Below are 17,948 nucleotides of genomic sequence, written 5' to 3'. Positions count from 1 at the left end.
ATTTGAGTGAGAAGGGGTTCTTCATGCCACAGTTGTAACACTCTTTTCTATATGCTGGGCACTGGCAAGGTCTGTGCTCTCCTCCACAGCTGCTGCAGGAGCGCTGGTTCCCTGAAGTGTGCTGCTGTCCTTTGAAGTTAGCCGTAGCTCTTCCTTTGCTAAAATACTCCACTTTGCATTATGTTTCACTAAGACCACCACTGTCCATTGACCGTATGCTACTCTGAGTAACCCCTCTTGCTTGTCTCTCACCACCATGACAATTCGCTCTCGTATCAGCGAGTCTGCAATTTGACCGAAATTACACAACTGACATTTCAGTTTGATGTCCATAATAAATTCCTCAAGTCTCTGTTTCATTCTGACATCTACTGTTGAAAACATACCTCATTTCTTCTGGGAGTACAAAAAGACAGAAATTTGGCTAACACCAGTTCATAATCTGCTTGCTCTTCATCCATTAGCTGAAAGCTGTTGTAGACATCAATGGTGTCCTAGACTGTGAGAAACAGTGCGACCTTCTGTGTGTCGTCTTTTCCAGCCGCTCCTATCGCCGTCAGATAGAGGGTGAAACGCTGCTTGAATCGCTTCCATTGCTCTTCAACGTTGCCGTTCAGTTTCAGTTCTGTTGGAGGCTTTAGCTGCTCCATGTCGTTAGCCAGCTAGCACTGCAAAACGACTAGCTACATGCACTGCATGCTCCGTTAGCTCCGGCGTGGTTATTTTTTACCTCAGTCTCATTAGCCCAGTGGCTAGTTAGCTAACGTTAGTCAAGTTTGCTAGTTGATATATGTGTATGCGCCATTCAGCATTTTCGACCAAAACTCGATGATGGATGAATCAAAGGCGAGTTATTTCACTCCTGGTACCATGTTGTATCTTCTTGTCTAAGAAATACTAAAGAAAAGAACTGTTCTTTAAAACATAAGTACTTCTTTATTGAAGTTAACCGGCGCCATACAAGTATCGTGCATTGAGATGAGATCTCCCGCTCTCCCACTCCTCTGCGCGGGCTGCTCCTCCCCTAAGTGGTGACGTGGCCTCCGATACAAAATGCCACAGAGGTGTTGTTGCCGACCTTCACCACCTTGGGGCCCGTCAGGAAGACCAGGACTATGAAGGTAAATTAATGTCATAAGTGTACAAGCATGTAAAGTATGATTTGAAATGTAAAATATGAGTTGTGCCTGTATAATCAGGCAATTTTGTAGTTCAATTATAGCCTTGGTTTCTCAAATGACTGCCTCGCCTGGTTCACCAACTACTTCTCAGATAGAGTTCAATGTGTCAAATCGGAGGGCCTGTTGTCTGGACCTCTGGCAGTCTCTGTGGGGGTGCCACAGGGTTCAATTCTCGGGCCGACTCTATTCTCTGTGTATATCAATGATGTCGCTCTTGCTGCTGGTGACTCTCCGATCCACCTCTACGCAGACAACACCATTTTGTATACATCTGGCCCTTCATTGGACACTGTGTTAACAAACCTCCAAACGACCTTCAATGCCATACAACCCTCCTTCCGTAGCCTCCAACTGCTCCGGGTGACTATGTGATCACGCTCTCCGTAGCCGATGTGAGTAAGACTTTTAAGCAGGTCAACATTCACAAGGCCGCAGGGCCAGACGGATTACCAGGACGAGTACTCCGAGCATGTGCTGACCAACTGGCAAGTGTCTTCACTGACATTTTCAACATGTCCCTGACTGAGTCTATAATACCAACATGTTTCAAGCAGACCACTATAGTCCCTGTGCCCAAGAACACTAAGATGACCTGCCTAAATGACTATCGACCCGTAGCACTCACATCTGTAGCCATGAAGTGCTTTGAAAGGCTGGTCATGGCTCACATCAACACCATTATTCCAGAAACCCTAGACCCACTCCAATTTGCATACCGCCCCAACAGATCCACAGATGATTCAATCTCTATTGCACTCCACACTGCCCTTTCCCACCTGGACAAGAGGAACACCTACGTGAGAATGCTATTCATTGACTACAGCTCAGCGTTCAACACCATAGTGCCCTCAAAGCTTATCACTAAGCTAAGGTTCCTGGGACTAAACACCTCCCTCTGCAACTGGATCCTGGACTTCCTGACGGGCCGCCCCCAGCTGGTAAGGGTAGGTAACAACACGTCTGCCATGCTGATCCTCAACACAGGGGCCCCTCAGGGGTACGTGCTCAGTCCCCTCCTGTACTCCCTGTTCACCCATGACTGCATGGCCAGGCACGACTCCAACACCATCATTAAGTTTGCCGACGACACAACAGTGGTAGGCCTGATCACCGACAACGATGAGACAGCCTATAGGGAGGAGGTCAGAGACCTGGTCGTGTGGTGCCAGGATAACAACCTCTCCCTCAACATGATCAAGACAAAGGAGATGATTGTGGACTACAGGAAAAAAAAAGAGGACTGAGCACGCCCCCATTCTCATCGACGGGGCTGTAGTGGAACAGGTTGAGAGCTTCAAGTTCCTTGGTGTCCACATCACCAACGAACTATCATGGTCCAAACACACAAAGACAGTCGTGAAGAGGGCACGACAAAACCTATTCCCCGTCAGGAGACTGAAAAGATTTGGCATGGGTCCTCAGATCCTCAAAATGTTCTACAGCTGCACCATCGAGAGCATCCTGACTGGTTGCTTCACCGCCTGGTATGGCAACTACTCGGCCTCCGACCGCAAGGCACTACAGAGGGTAGTGTGTACGGCCCAGTACATCACTGGGGCCAAGCTTCCTGCCATCTAGGACTTCTATACCAGGGAGTGTCTGAGGAAGGCCCTAGAAATTGTCAAAGACTCAAGCCACCCTAGTCATAGACTGTTCTCTCTGCTATCGCACGGCAAGCGGTACCGGAGCGCCAAGTCTAGGTCCAAAAGGCTTCTCAACAGCTTCTACCCCCAAGCCATAAGACTCCTGAACAGCTAATCATGGCTACCCGGACTATTTGCACTGCCCCCCCACCCCACCCCATCCCCCTCTTTTACGTTGCTGCTACTCTGTTTACTATTTATGCATAGTCACTTTAACTCTACTCACATGTACATATGACCTCAATTACCTCGACTAGCCGGTGCCCCCGCACATTGACTCTGTACCGGTACCACCTTGTATATAGCCTGCTTACTGTTATTTTATTTTACTGCTGCTCTTTAGCTATTTGCTTTTATATTTTACTAATTAACTCTTTTTTCTTTTACATTTTTCTTTAAAAAACTGCATTGTAAGTAAGCATTTCACTGTAATGTCTACACCTGTTGTATTTGGCGCATGTGGCAAATACAATTTGATTTGATTTGATTTGATTTAAACACTAGTAAAACTAAATGCATGCTCTTCAATCGAACGCTGCTTGCAACCGCCCGCCCGACTAGAATCATTACTCTCGGCGGGTCTGACTTAGAATATGTGGACAACTACAAATACCTAGGTGTCTGGTTAGACCGTAAACTCTCCTTCCAGACTCACATTAAGCATCTCCAATCCAAAGTTAAATCTAGAATCGGCTTCCTATTTCGCAACAAAGCCTCCTTCACTCATACTGCCAAACGCCCTTGTAAAACTGACTATCCTACCGATCCTTGACTTCGGCGATGTCATTTACAAAATAGCCTCCAACACTCTACTCAGCAAATTGGATGTAGTCTATCACAGTGCCATCCATTTTGTCACCAAAGCCCCATATACTACCCACCATTGTGACCTGTACGCTCTCGTTGGCTGGCCCTCACTACATATTCGTCGCCAAACCCACTGGCTCCAGGTCATCTATAAATCACTGCTAGGCAAATCCCCGCCTTATCTTAGCTCATTGGTCACCATAGCAACACCCACCCGTAGTTTGCGCTCCAGCAGGTATATCTCACTGGTCATCCCCAAAGCCAACACCTCCTTTGGCCGCCATTCCTTCCAGTTCTCTGCTGCCAATGACTGGAACGAACTGCAAAAATCTCTGAAGCTGGAGACTCTTATCTCCCTCACTAACTTTAAGCATCAGTTGTCAGAGCAGCTTACCGATCACTGCACCTGTACACAGCCCACCCAACTACCTCATCCCCATATTGTTATTTATTTTGCTCATTTGCACCCCAGTATCTCTATTTGCACATCATCTTTTGCACATCTATCTCTCTAGTGTTAATACTAAATTGTAATTATGTTGCACTATGGCCTATTTATTGCCTTAACTCCATAACTTACTACATTTGCCCACACTGTTTATAGATTTTCTATTGTGTTTTTGACTGTAGTTTTGTTTATCCCATATGTAACTCTGTGTTGTTGTTATTTTTATCGCACTGCATTGCTTTATCTTGGCCAGGTCGCAGATGTTGCATTCATTCTCATTCTGGTCCCAGTTCCAGGGACATCACCAGATAGAAAATCCAATATGGCTGCCAACGCAATGCCATATATGGACATCTGTGTGTTACATCTGAACTCAGTAGCTCTACTCTCATTGGTCCTAAGGATTTGTTTAAATATTTTTGCATTTAGCTTGCGACACAGCCCTCAAGACATCATGGATGAGATCAATGGATCATCAGAAATGGGTATAGATAGATAGCTGAATAGATATCTACTTAGTCAGTTTGCAACAAATAATACATTTTATAAATAAAATAAAAAAGCAATTCTGAAAGCGATGCTCACGAGTTCTGTTCAAAAAAACGATCAGCTAGCTAGCTTGGTTAGCTAACGTTAGCTAGCTACGTTTAGCTAGTTACAGATAGCCCGATAAACGGGTAATGGCCCATATTTAAGGTGTTAAACAGGGGAAATACGCATTTGATATTGCACAAGTTCAGATAGTATTCTACCTCCTGTTTCACTGGGTTTTCTTCTGTGTTGTGCCTTCTAAACATTACCCTGTCCTTTATTGACTCCTTCTCTGTCCGTCTCTGTAGTGGCCTGTTGTTGTTATTGTTGTATTGACCATGTTGTCTTCTGTTCTTATTTCCCCAGTGTCCTGGCTGTGAGGTGGTGCTGGTCTCTGGGTGCTGGTCTAGGCAGGAGGAAGCTGCAGTGGAGGAGTGGCTGTGGGTGTTGAGGTGGTGCCCGTGCCAGGCCATGCCTGGGTGTCACGCCCTGACTCATGGGACTCTTGTATGTTGAGTCAGGGTGTGGATATTCTATGTTCGTTTTTCGATATGTATATTCTAGGGTGTGAATATTCTATGTTGTGTTTTCTATGTTTCAGTCTAGGTGTTGTATTTCTATGTTTGGCCGGGTGTGATTCCCAGTCAGAGACAGCTGTCGCTCGTTGTCTCTGTTTGGGGATCATACTTAGGCAGCCTGTTGGCGTGCGTTAGTGGTGGGATCTTGTTCCGTGTGAAGGCTTGTTTAGTGTTCAGCCTTAGGACTTCACGTTTCGTTGGTTTGTTGTTTTGTCGTGTGTTTATCATTTTAATAAACATGTACCTGTAGTCCCCCCTGTCTAGGAGCAGTAACACACGCTAACCCACTACCTGTAGTCCCCTCTGTCTAGGAGCAGTAACACACGCTAACCCACTACCTGTGGTCCCCTCTGTCTAGGAGCAGTAACACACGCTAACCCACTACCTGTAGTCCCGTCTGTCTAGGAGCAGTAACACACGCTAACCCACTACCTGTAGTCCCCTCTGTCTAGGATCAGTAACACACGCTAACCCACTACCTGTAGTCCCCTCTGTCTAGGAGCAGTAACACACGCTAACCCACTACCTGTAGTCCCCTCTGTCTAGGAGCAGTAACACACGCTAACCCACTACCTGTAGTCCCCTCTGTCTAGGAGCAGTAACACACACTAACCCACTACCTGTAGTCCCCTCTGTCTAGGAGCAGTAACACACGCTAACCCACTACCTGTAGTCCCCTCTGTCTAGGAGCAGTAACACACGCTAACCCACTACCTGTAGTCCCCTCTGTCTAGGAGCAGTAACACACGCTAACCCACTACCTGTAGTCCCGTCTGTCTAGGAGCAGTAACACACGCTAACCCACTACCTGTAGTCCCCCCTGTCTAGGAGCAGTAACACACGCTAACCCACTACCTGTAGTCCCCTCTGTCTAGGAGCAGTAACACATGCTAACCCACTACCTGTAGTCCCCTCTGTCTAGGAGCAGTAACACACGCTAACCCACTTCCTGTAGTCCCCTCTGTCTAGGAGCAGTAACACACACTAACCAACTACCTGTAGTCCCCGCTGTCTAGGAGCAGTAACACACGCTAACCCACTACCTGTAGTCCCCTCTGTCTAGGAGCAGTAACACACGCTAACCCACTACCTGTAGTCCCGTCTGTCTAGGAGCAGTAACACACGCTAACCCACTACCTGTAGTCCCCTCTGTCTAGGAGCAGTAACACACGCTAACCCACTACCTATAGTCCCCTCTGTCTAGGAGAAGTAACACACGCTAACCCACTACCTGTAGTCCCGTCTGTCTAGGAGCAGTAACACACGCTAACCCACTACCTGTAGTCCCCTCTGTCTAGGAGCAGTAACACACGCCGACCCACTACCTGTAGTCCCCTCTGTCTAGGAGCAGTAACACACGCTAACCCACTACCTGTAGTCCCGTCTGTCTAGGAGCAGTAACACACGCTAACCCACTACCTGTAGTCCCCTCTGTCTAGGAGCAGTAACACACGCCGACCCACTACCTGTAGTCCCCTCTGTCTAGGAGCAGTAACACACGCTAACCCACTACCTGTAGTCCCCTCTGTCTAGGAGTAGTAACACACGCTAACCCACTACCTGTAGTCCCCTCTGTCTAGGAGCAGTAACACACGCTAACCCACTACCTGTAGTCCCCTCTGTCTAGAAGCAGTAACACACGCTAACCCACTACCTGTAGTCCCGTCTGTCTAGGAGCAGTAACACACGCTAACCCACTACCTGTAGTCCCGTCTGTCTAGGAGCAGTAACACACGCTAACCCACTACCTGTAGTCCCCCCTGTCTAGGAGCAGTAACACACGCTAACCCACTACCTGTAGTCCCCTCTGTCTAGGAGCAGTAACACACGCTAACCCACTACCTGTAGTCCCCTCTGTCTAGGAGCAGTAACACACGCTAACCCACTACCTGTAGTCCCCTCTGTCTAGGAGCAGTAACACACGCTAACCCACTACCTGTAGTCCCCTCTGTCTAGGAGCAGTAACACACGCTAACCCACTACCTGTAGTCCCCTCTGTCTAGGAGCAGTAACACACGCTAACCCACTACCTGTAGTCCCGTCTGTCTAGGAGCAGTAACACACGCTAACCCACTACCTGTAGTCCCGTCTGTCTAGGAGCAGTAACACACACTAACCCACTACCTGTAGTCCCCCCTGTCTAGGAGCAGTAACACACGCTAACCCACTACCTGTAGTCCCCTCTGTCTAGGAGCAGTAACACACGCTAACCCACTACCTGTAGTCCCGTCTGTCTAGGAGCAGTAACACACACTAACCCACTACCTGTAGTCCCCTCTGTCTAGGAGCAGTAACACACGCTAACCCACTACCTGTAGTCCCCTCTGTCTAGGAGCAGAAACACACACTAACCCACTACCTGTAGTCCCCTCTGTCTAGGAGCAGTAACACACACTAACCCACTACCTGTAGTCCCCTTTGTCTAGGAGCAGTAACTGTGTGTCTCTCTCAGCCCTCATCACAGCGGAACCTGTACATCAACATCTAAAAGGACCCTATAGTCATCCTGCTGTCTCTACCTCTCTGGTGGGTTGTAGTACAGACACACAGTACATTAATATATACAGGAGTGTGTGGTGGTAACCCTATAGTCATCCTGCTGTCTCTACCTCTCTGCTGAGCACACACACACTCATTCCTTCAGTGTGTTTATGTTGTCTCATGTCTCTGCAGAACTTCCGTCTGATGGACTATCACCTCACTGTGATGCTGGCCAGGAGACTGGTGTGGACTATAGAGTCATGGGTACTACCCCTTCTATCTGTCTCCATCACGCTATCACTCTTTCTCTCTCTCTCTCTCTTTCTTTCTTTCTCTGTCTATCGCTAGGGGCCCCGAGACTGGTTATTACATTAGAAATGGAAAAGCTATTACATTATTGTCAGTTATTACATTATGGACTAGTCGTAAATGGGCCTAAGATTGTCCACTCCTGGTTAGGGCTGGGAATTGCCAGGGACTTCATGATGCGATATTATCACGATACTTAGGTACCGATATGATATGTTTTGCGATTCTCATTCTCTCATTTATATTGTGATTTGATGTTCCAAACATATTGCTCACCACATGTCTGCTGCAGAGGGACAAGAGAGAGCCATGAGAAAACAAGTTTTGATCAGTCATGGAAATAAAAGTGCTGAAAACGAATTGGCTCCCTGTTTAAAAAGATGATGGAGAACAAGCTATGAAGGAAAAATACTGGAGTTTTGGTTCAGGTACAGCCAACTAGCACAAATATAATATTGCGATATTGTCAAAATGACACGATGTGATATATATAATTTGTATGAAAAAGAATATCACGATATGTAACTACAAATGTGACCAGGCTCTTCAGCAGTCCTGGTACAGTGCATGCACACGCATACACACACACACCTTCTGGTACATATTGTTGTGCCCCCAACAGAGCCTGGCCCTCATGTCTCTCCCTCCCTCAGGATTGATGGAGACACAGCCCTGGATGAGAACATCCATGAGTCTGTCAGCGCCCAGATCAAGAAGAACTTTGCCAAGAGCAAATGGAGGGTGGGTTAATCTTACTGTCCTATGCTGCTATCAGCTGTTATACCTTCATGGAACATTTTGGGAGCTTTATGGTGCAAAATGGCCTTTTACAATAAGGGTCTCTTTACAAGAAGTTTATAAAGGGTTTATAATTAGTTTATTAATGGTTAATGAATCATTTATAAATGCGTAAGTCTCTGATGGAAATGTGTTTGGTCCTGCAGCAAGCGCTTAATGCCACAGTGGTGGTCCGTCACGAAGTGTCTCCAGTTGGGGACCAGTCAGGAGGCTCCCAGCCAGACCACCCTACCCAGCCCTGTAGAAGAGGCTCCCAGCCAGATCACCCTACCCAGCCCTGTAGAAGAGGCTCCCAGCCAGACCACCCTACCCAGCCCTGTAGAAGAGGCTCCCAGCCAGACCACCCTACCCAGCCCTGTAGAAGAGGCTCCCAGCCAGACCACCCTACCCAGCCCTGTAGAAGAGGCTCCCAGCCAGATCACCCTACCCAGCCCCTGTAGAAGAGGCTCCCAGCCAGATAACCCTACCCAGCCCTGTAGAAGAGGCTCCCAGCCAGATCACCCTACCCAGCCCTGTAGAAGAGGCTCCCAGCCAGACCACCCTACCCAGCCCTGTAGAAGAGGCTCCCAGCCAGATCACCCTACCCAGCCCTGTAGAAGAGGCTCCCAGCCAGATCACCCTACCCAGCCCCTGTACACAGTAAATTTTGAAGTGTTAAAGTAACACTTAAAGAGTTAAATTTAACACTATTTCTGAGTGTATATGGTCCCACCCTGAAATAGTGTTAATTTGACTCTTTTCATAGTGTTAACATTTTAGAGTTAAATTAACTCTAAATAGAGTAAAAATTTAACACTCGTTTACACTGAATAGTGTTATTTTAATTTTACACTAAAGGTTAAATAACACTGGAGAGTGTAAATATTACCCTTGGAAGAGTTAATCATTTACTCTTCTAAAATAACAAATCAACTCTGATTGAGTTTGATTCCAGTCCAGTTTAACACTGCATGGAGTTGACACTCAAGGTTAAAATAACTCTGATAAGTGTTGATGTTACACACTATTGTGTTGATAATTGACTATCTTGCAGTGAAAAACAAGCTCAAATAGAGTCAAATTCTAACACCGTATAGTGTCACGGAAATAAATCTCAGCAGTATTCATTTTACACTTTTTTAGTGTCAAATTACACCAAATACTCCATTAAGTGAGTAAAAATCACAACTTACCACAAAATAATGCATTTCAAATTTTTATTAACAGCTCAACTATGTCAGGCTAAAATATATTAAGAATACAAATCCCTTTTTAAAACATTGACCTTAGGTTTCCATAAAATGGCAATAGGGAACAACATACAAGGAGGAATCTGTCGTTCCATACTTCATTTGAACATCAAAAGGTTTAAAGTAACACAGTTCAGTAATGTTGATCACCTTTTGAACCCTGTCTGGATGCATCCTGACCTTAAAGGCATAGTAATGGTAATCAAAACACACTGTTTCCATCAGTTTTCCACAGAGCAATACACAGTCATCTTTCACAGCAATAATTTTGATTTTACAAAATACAGGCATCTCAAATGCTACCTCAGTACAGATAATGAAGTCACGGCGGTACTCTGTACCATGATGTTTGATCCACTTGGCAGAAAACACACTGGTAGACAATACAGACCCAAATTTTAAAGCAATCTCGGGACCTTCTTTGAGCTCACTAAGTGTTACCATCTTCCCCGAACCTAAAGTTAATCTTTCCTTGCTAAAGGACTCTCGATACATTGCCATACAACTTTGGTGCTTTTTGGCTAATGTTTTTGTTACATTTTTAAAGCTTTTTAATTGCTTCTTAAAAAAATTATGTTTAGCTTCATAACGCATGCACCACATGTGCAGAACTGGGCCGATGTTTTTTATATTACGAGGGTAATGAATCATGAAGTGATGCTTTGGTAAGAGATTGATTGCAGGAAACAACTGCTTGAAGAGCTGATGATGATCAATGATTAAATGTTTGAGGTAAATGGTCATGCCTTCTGTAAGGACTGGGGAAAATACAATGTTAACAATGTGTAGAAGCAAAAGTAGAAGATGCCAGTGCTGGTCATCTGACTGTATTAAATCACCAAATAGCAAAGGCATATTACGTAATAAGCACCAAGACTGTATAGCATTCAACCCCAAATCATTACTTCCATCAAACAACTTTACTCTAGGTGGACGGTTTCGCTGCTGATTGTATCCATAGTCAAAAGCATGTATTCTACCAGCCAGTTGTTCAGCATTTAGGAAGTTTTCCTTAATGTACTGCAGGACAAGTTTGACTTCAAACTGAGCAACTCCTTCTAAAATATCGTGCATTATATCTACAGAAAAATTGTTGGCTGTATTAAAATACTGTAGTGAATTCAGCAGACAAATGCGTTTGACACCATAGATATGAGGTAGTGTAGGATCTGTTTGTAAAGTTTGACAGTGCAGTTTGTGCATCTCGATAGTTCGTAGTACAACTTTTGGATCATCTTCACAGAACACAGTTTGAAAACAATCTTTCTCAAGGAGACAGAAACGACAACAATACCTTGCCCCAAATGACTCCACAAAGCCAAATAAACCATGCAACCCAAGATTATCACCAGTGACCTGAACTATGGTACCGTGAATCACATCTTTCAATCTGGGAACTTTAAGTCCCTCTGTCTCGAGTACTTTAAGATCACTGACAAGTGGCTCAAGTATCAAATTAAAACCATAACGCTTGATGTCCTGCGCATGGAAAAGAGCACCCAAATGAATATTTATCAATGATGAATTAAAGATTGGGGGAAAATTCCTTAATGTAAAGTATATAGCACCTAATTTGTGTATACCCTTTTTAGACCCCAAGGGGTTTGCTGTTTCAAAGTCGTCATAAAATAGCTGGATCTGTATGGCATCTTTTTCTATAGAGAATAAGGGACTTTTTTTAAAATAGGCGGCATCTCTCAAGTCTGCATACACACCTTCCTTGGGCATGTGCCTGGGCTTGAACATGTCTGCAAGTTCTGGGTTTTGAAAAATGGCCTTTAGTGTTTCTAAAATAGGAATATATGCAAACTTGTCAGTTACAACGACCTGATCGTATGTCCCAGTTGTTTTGTTTCTTCTGCTGTCAAATCTTGTGCCAAGCACCTTTTCAACAGGTTCTACGATTCCCCATTTCTCTTTGAAGTGTTTATTTCGTTTAGCTTCTGAATTTAAGGGTGTGAAAGGGTTTTCCAACTTTTGCAAAGATTGTTCTATTCTGTTCTTATTTTCAGTTTCCTGTGGAGATAAGCACTGCAAAGCTGCATCTGTAGCTTGACTTTGAATCTCAAAAAACACTTCTTCCATGGAGGAAACAAAACTATTTACAGTAGATTGACTTAATCCAGCTGCTTTTAGTTGTGCAACAGCAGAGGCACACATATCTAGAGTGCTCCTGTTGGACTTTTTCAACAGAGTAGATGTGGCTACCTCGTGTTCATTAACTGTCCGTGACGTTGTAGCTGTCTCCTCTACATTAGTGGTCACTGCCTCTCCAATGCTGCTTAAATAAACATCAGGGTCAACCTGTTGGTCAATATACTCAGTGTGTTTTGTGTTTAAATGTTTCCTAAAACCAGAAAACGTACCAAACGCACAGCCACATCCAGTCTGAGCACATTTAAGCCGGAGATTTTTTCCAGGCAAGTAACCGTGAACTAATCGTAAATGCCTAACAAGCATATTTGAACTCGATAACTCAGCCTGACAAACAAAACACTTCATGTTCGAGGAGAAACTTCAAGCACTAATGAAGTAACCTCGCCCTGATTTCAGCAACACGAGGGCTCTCTTTGACCTTGCCAGCATCGATGCTGTACACTGTAGTTTGGATGAAAGTGTACATGTTGTGGAGCATGGTGTTGTAGGATGTGCCAAACACAAAATGTGCCTTAAATAGTTCGTCAAAAGCAACAAGAGAAGAGGTTGACCTGCAAGGTATGGCATTCTTGTCGATAATGATGAAGAACTGGTGGATTGCATTCTTCTTAACTCCAACAGCTAGGAGATAGGGCTGAGCGCTAGTAGTGATGGCATCGAGATGCTCTTGAATGTTTGTTCCGGTCTGCGAAGACAAATGAGGGAAAACTGTAGTTAATGGCCAAGTAGTTGTAGAATATGCAGAAAGAGCCAATACACTACTCTTATTGAATATGAATATTGAATGAATACTTGTAGCCTAATATTAGGTGTTCATACCACAAATTAGAAAAAATACAAACCTTCTTGAATACCACAAGATGTTTCTCTGCTTGGGATGCGGAAACCTTTCCTGGTCTCTTCCGACCCTGAGCGGAGGGTGGAATCAGGTGTATAAGCAGTAAAACCGATGACAGATCACTGTCCCAACCTGTAACAACACAAGTTCAATGTTAACACACTTCAGTTACGTTGTTTTCTTTACAAAAGACCCCCCAGACAGACAGCAGTTCTACATCACAAGAAGTTCTCTAACTAAAACATCCACAGGGCTGAGTCAAATCTCAAAAGTTTTGTTCAATATACTGCTACAGAACGTACTCGTAAATCTTTCACAGATCCAGCTTCTTAGTATTATGTTGATATTTAAATGTTTACACATAATGTTGATATTGCAATACAACACAAAAGGTAGGCTTACAAGCATCTTACCAAAGTCAACATCCAATTCAGTGCCATCCTCAGGAGGATCAGCTGCCAGCAAGAGTTCTTCAAGCTCACTTGTGGATGGAAGCTTTCTGCATTGTTTGATGATCTTTTTCTTGAACGTGACCGGCCACCTTTCCAGAAGCTTGCTTGAGGTATCCTCTCCGAACATTAGAACAAAATCCTGTTCAACCTGGAGTGGGGTGGTGTTGGTGACAATTTCAGTTATTTGACAGCCAATCAAATTGTATTGCGTGCTAGTTTAGCTAGCTAGTATCACTACAATGTCTTACAAAACAATTCACTTGTCATAGTATTTTCAAAATAACATAATTACCAAGCTTTTGACGTCTTTAAAACGTGGAAACTCAGACAGTATGTTGCTTGACTGCTGGGGGTCGAGGATCATTTTGCGGCGATACACAAACGTCAGTTCCATTTTCTTCTTGATTGTGTCTGCATCAGCAGAATGTTTCATCAGTGAGATTGCTTTGTTGCACTCATCATCAGTCAGGGCAGTCTCTGGAACAAACTGGGATTCTCGTCTGACAGTCGGTCCTCCAGACATGTCTTCACCAGTTGATCCTTTGGCTGATTCTACACAACACGGGAAAATTTCAATCATGTCAAAAGTTTTAGTAGCCTGGCTAACTTTTAAAGGAAGTACTCCACTGTAAAATATACTTTTTGAGCTGTAAACTAAATGATATGAATGATATGTTTGATGCTAGGGAGTGTGGCAAGCTGGTTTAGCCAAGGCCAAATGGGAAGAAGGCCAAATTACAGGTGTTGGCCATCTGAGGGGCAGAGGACAGCAAAGGGGGGGGGTGGTTACATGATATATATGAATGTATATGGAGCGTGATAAAAAGGTGACCTTGAAATTGTGGCGTTAATGGCGACGCAAGGAAAAAATTTGGGTGCACCTACATTTTGTGCTGGTGCACCTAAATAAAAAAGTTAGGCGCACAAGTGCAACCAAGACAAAAAGTTAGTGTGGAGCCCTGCATCAATGCTGGTGTTAATATTGACATTATTTCTTCACAATTTATGAAATCTGCAGTTTGTGGGTTGAAAAATGTATGAAAATGCCATCTACTGGTTTAAATCACCCTAAAGTTTGCAAGGCCAGTTTGCCAGGGGTTGCCTCGACCAGTCAGTGTCGAGGCAACCCCCCCTTATGTCACAGTCCTTTGTAGGTCTCTGATGCATATTTTCTTTAAATTTGCTAAGAGGGAGGGAGCTAGCAGAATTGAAGGATGTAGTTACACATTATACTATATGTCTGAGAAATAGTGCAACAAATGCAATTATTGATCTAGCAACTGTTTTGTTCCATACATTTTCCAGTATTACCTCCGAATGATGATCGCCTGTCTTTGGCGGTGCCTCTCTGAATAGTTTTAATCCTCCAGGCCAAGTACCCAGTTCCACTCTCGCCATCATAATAATGCTCCTTGAAGGATGAAAGGATAACAAAAATGGATACTTCATTGAAAACAACATGGTCTGGTAGGATTCAAAAACTTCCAATAGCATTTAACATTACAACTATTACTGTGTGCAACTCACATAGCCATTCTTAGAGAATGTGTCACTGAGGTACGGGAATAAGGTCACTATTCCTTTGGCATACATTTCTTTCACCTGTCTGGGTGGAGATGTACTGCAAAATTGAAGAAGAAAGGATTGTGCAGTCATATTCACTTAGATTCAGATTTAGATTTACAGATTGAGAACACAAGGACTATTAACAAATTACCCATTCTTTTCTGTCATGTCAGCTGCCAGCATGTTCACCATTTTGCGTCTTGTTTCATCCGTCAAGGACTTGGTTCGGTTGTATTCATTTATTATACGTTCCCCACCGGTTTTGTTGGTAAGAGCTGATTCCACCAACTTAAAACAAAATGCATAACAATTCTGCATGTTATGTCCACTGCAAATAAACTGGAAATAAACTAATATGATGTCAGAGGATGTCCCGATCCAATCTCAAAGATTGCAAGTGCTACAAAAATCCAATGAAAAAGCCAATAATGGTAAGAAACTCCCTCCAGACAGCGACAATAACTTGAATGTACTCGAAGTGTGCACTGTATTATCAATAAATAAATAAAAGTATCTGATCAGGACTCAATATCAGCAGATACTTTTTTTAATCGGATAGGGCGCTTAAAAAAACTTGATCGGGACATCCCTAATCAGGACTTCAAAAATGTTTTGAAACCATGTAATTTACAATGTATATTAATGTAATTTTAATTCTCTGAGAACAGATTCAAGAACAGAATTTAAAATGTCAGAATTGTCTTACTTGCTTGGCTTCTGTATCCAGCCTCTGGCGTTTTCTGGAGGGGCTATCTGAAATAATGACTGTATCCTCAGAGTCCAAGGTATCAAGGGATGATGGTTGGGATTGCTCAGAAGAGGCCACCATGGAGACAGATTCTAACCATGATTTTTAGAAGAAAAAGAATTATATATAGTTCCCTCATAATCTAAGACACTTATTTAATAGACACCATGAACTTCATAAAACAAAGAAATAACGTATTCATTAATTAGTCTAATTAACTGAAACAAACCTGAGTCATATTTGATGGTTAGCACCCCAGTTGAGGGATCCTTTATAATATCCTCAAAAACATCATCATCCAATTCAGTCCCTGAACTGTCAACAATTTTCACACCTTCTGTTACAGCTGGGACACCAAACTTTGCAAATGCTAGAAAAAACAGGGATAAAAGCTTGTGTAAACAAAAGTAAATCATTATTTATATAATAATTTCACTGTGTACACCTACCTTACCCTATAAAATAGGTTTTAAACAAACACTATTAAGTGATTAAAATGTTTTTTTTTGTAGCATCATAACTATACCTTAAGCAATGCATCCACAATTAAAGTGTAGTTACCAAGGGCAAAACAGAAGAAATTTAGACGTACAAAAATGGACCAGTTCCAAAAACCTGAGAACTTAACATGTCCCATCATTTTAGGAATATTCCAGTATATCAATTTTAAACAGCTAAATTCAGACAGTTATTACTAACATTGTCAAATTCTTACCTGCAATCAAAAAGTCTTTCAGATTTGGCTCAGTTATTCTGACAAATTTTTGGACATCTCCAAGTTTAGCTTTAAGCAGCATGCTCCCTGCAAATAGTATCAGTACAATTTCTCACAGTTAAAAAGTTGATGGTCTTATTTTAGCAGTATTTCCTCAAATATAAGAAAAAATATTGTTTCAAGCCACCAAAGTGCTGAGAAATGATCAGCACTTTTGCAGAAATGGCCAGTTAAATTGAAGTTACTGTCAAACACATTAAAAAGGATAACGTCTGATTTTCATCCTTGTAACATTAATGTTACCGCCTTGCCCGCACAATTACTGCAATTGTTGGGTCTTGGTATATTATAGAGTGTGGTCTAGACCTACTCTGTCTGTAAAGTGTCTTGAGATAACTCTTGTTATGATTTGACAATATAAATAACATTGAATTGAATAATGTTAGCTAAACGTTACACCATAAGTGTGTGCTAAGATAGTGCTTAAGTATTTTAACAGTACTGCTGCTGCTTTGAAACCCGAAAGTCATTTTGTATAATATCCAGGAAAAAAATAAAGGCACACCGCTTAAGCAGTGTCCAAGGTTAATGTCTACCCGCCGTTAACATAATAAATCCATGCCACCCGCACATAGTTAGCCAGTCAAGCTAACGTAGCTAACTGTAGCTAGTTTAGCCAACTCCCCTTAGTCTTTGCTATGTTCCTGTAATATCTGAACGTTAACAAGAAGTACACAATCCCCCCTCCACGTTGTATTAACATAACTTACAATAAATCGGGCTGACATTGTCTAGTTTGAACGTTATGTTCGTCAGTTAATGTTAATTAACGTTAGCTTAATACTGCTGGCACATGGACTGGACAGAAGTCAGTCACAACATGTTAACGTTAGCCTTTTTAAAATTCGACATTTTAAGACCTAAAACCAACTAGAGTGCACTGTTAGCAACGATATAAAGTAATTCTTAAATGCTGCTTCTGTTAAAATGACAAATAATGTGTGTATAGTCGCTTAGGAGAAACTTACCGCAGTCATTCCACATGAAGAAAATGGCGCCGTGAAAATGTGTGGTCCGTTTGAGACGAGTCGTAGGTGGGCGGAGCTTTCCAGAGTACGTCTGACACTGCGTCTTTTAACAACGTACTTTTTCACCAACACTGGGCGGTATCTTACTCCAACTGTTGTAGTAATAACTCTGTAAGAGTCAATGTACTTTGACACTGCATATTTAACACTATGGAATTTACTGTGTAGAAGAGGCTCCCAGCCAGATCACCCTACCCAGCCCCTGTAGAAGAGGCTCCCAGCCAGACCACCCTACCCAGCCCTGTAGAAGAGGCTCCCAGCCAGACCACCCTATCCAGCCCTGTGGAAGAGGCTCCCAGCCAGATCACCCTACCCAGCCCCTGTAGAAGAGGCTCCCAGCCAGACCACCCTACCCAGCCCTCTAGAAGAGGCTCCCAGC

The 17,948-nt window shown here is 43.3% G+C and overlaps 1 protein-coding gene across 1 annotated transcript; it reads right to left on the bottom strand.

Moving 5' to 3' along the window:
- Nucleotides 1–1,024: 1,024 nt before the first annotated feature.
- LOC311148720 (uncharacterized protein) lies at nucleotides 1,025–17,710 on the bottom strand (the record flags this gene model as incomplete). Its single annotated transcript, XM_084185697.1, has 8 exons — nucleotides 17,510–17,710; nucleotides 15,996–16,136; nucleotides 15,725–15,858; nucleotides 15,170–15,306; nucleotides 14,980–15,073; nucleotides 14,764–14,863; nucleotides 13,792–14,004; nucleotides 1,025–1,113 (listed from the first exon to the last, which is right to left on the bottom strand). The coding sequence occupies exons 1-8, from the start codon at nucleotides 17,523–17,525 to the stop codon at nucleotides 1,025–1,027; spliced, it is 924 nt and encodes a 307-aa protein (XP_084041823.1). The 5' UTR covers nucleotides 17,526–17,710.
- Nucleotides 17,711–17,948: the final 238 nt, after the last annotated feature.

The sequence above is a fragment of the Coregonus lavaretus genome (assembly GCF_964263955.1).
Source record: "Coregonus lavaretus genome assembly, chromosome: 21".
Lineage (NCBI taxonomy): Eukaryota > Metazoa > Chordata > Actinopteri > Salmoniformes > Salmonidae > Coregonus > Coregonus lavaretus.
Note: the sequence above shows the minus strand (reverse complement) of the source record. Positions and strands in the feature narration are given on the sequence as shown.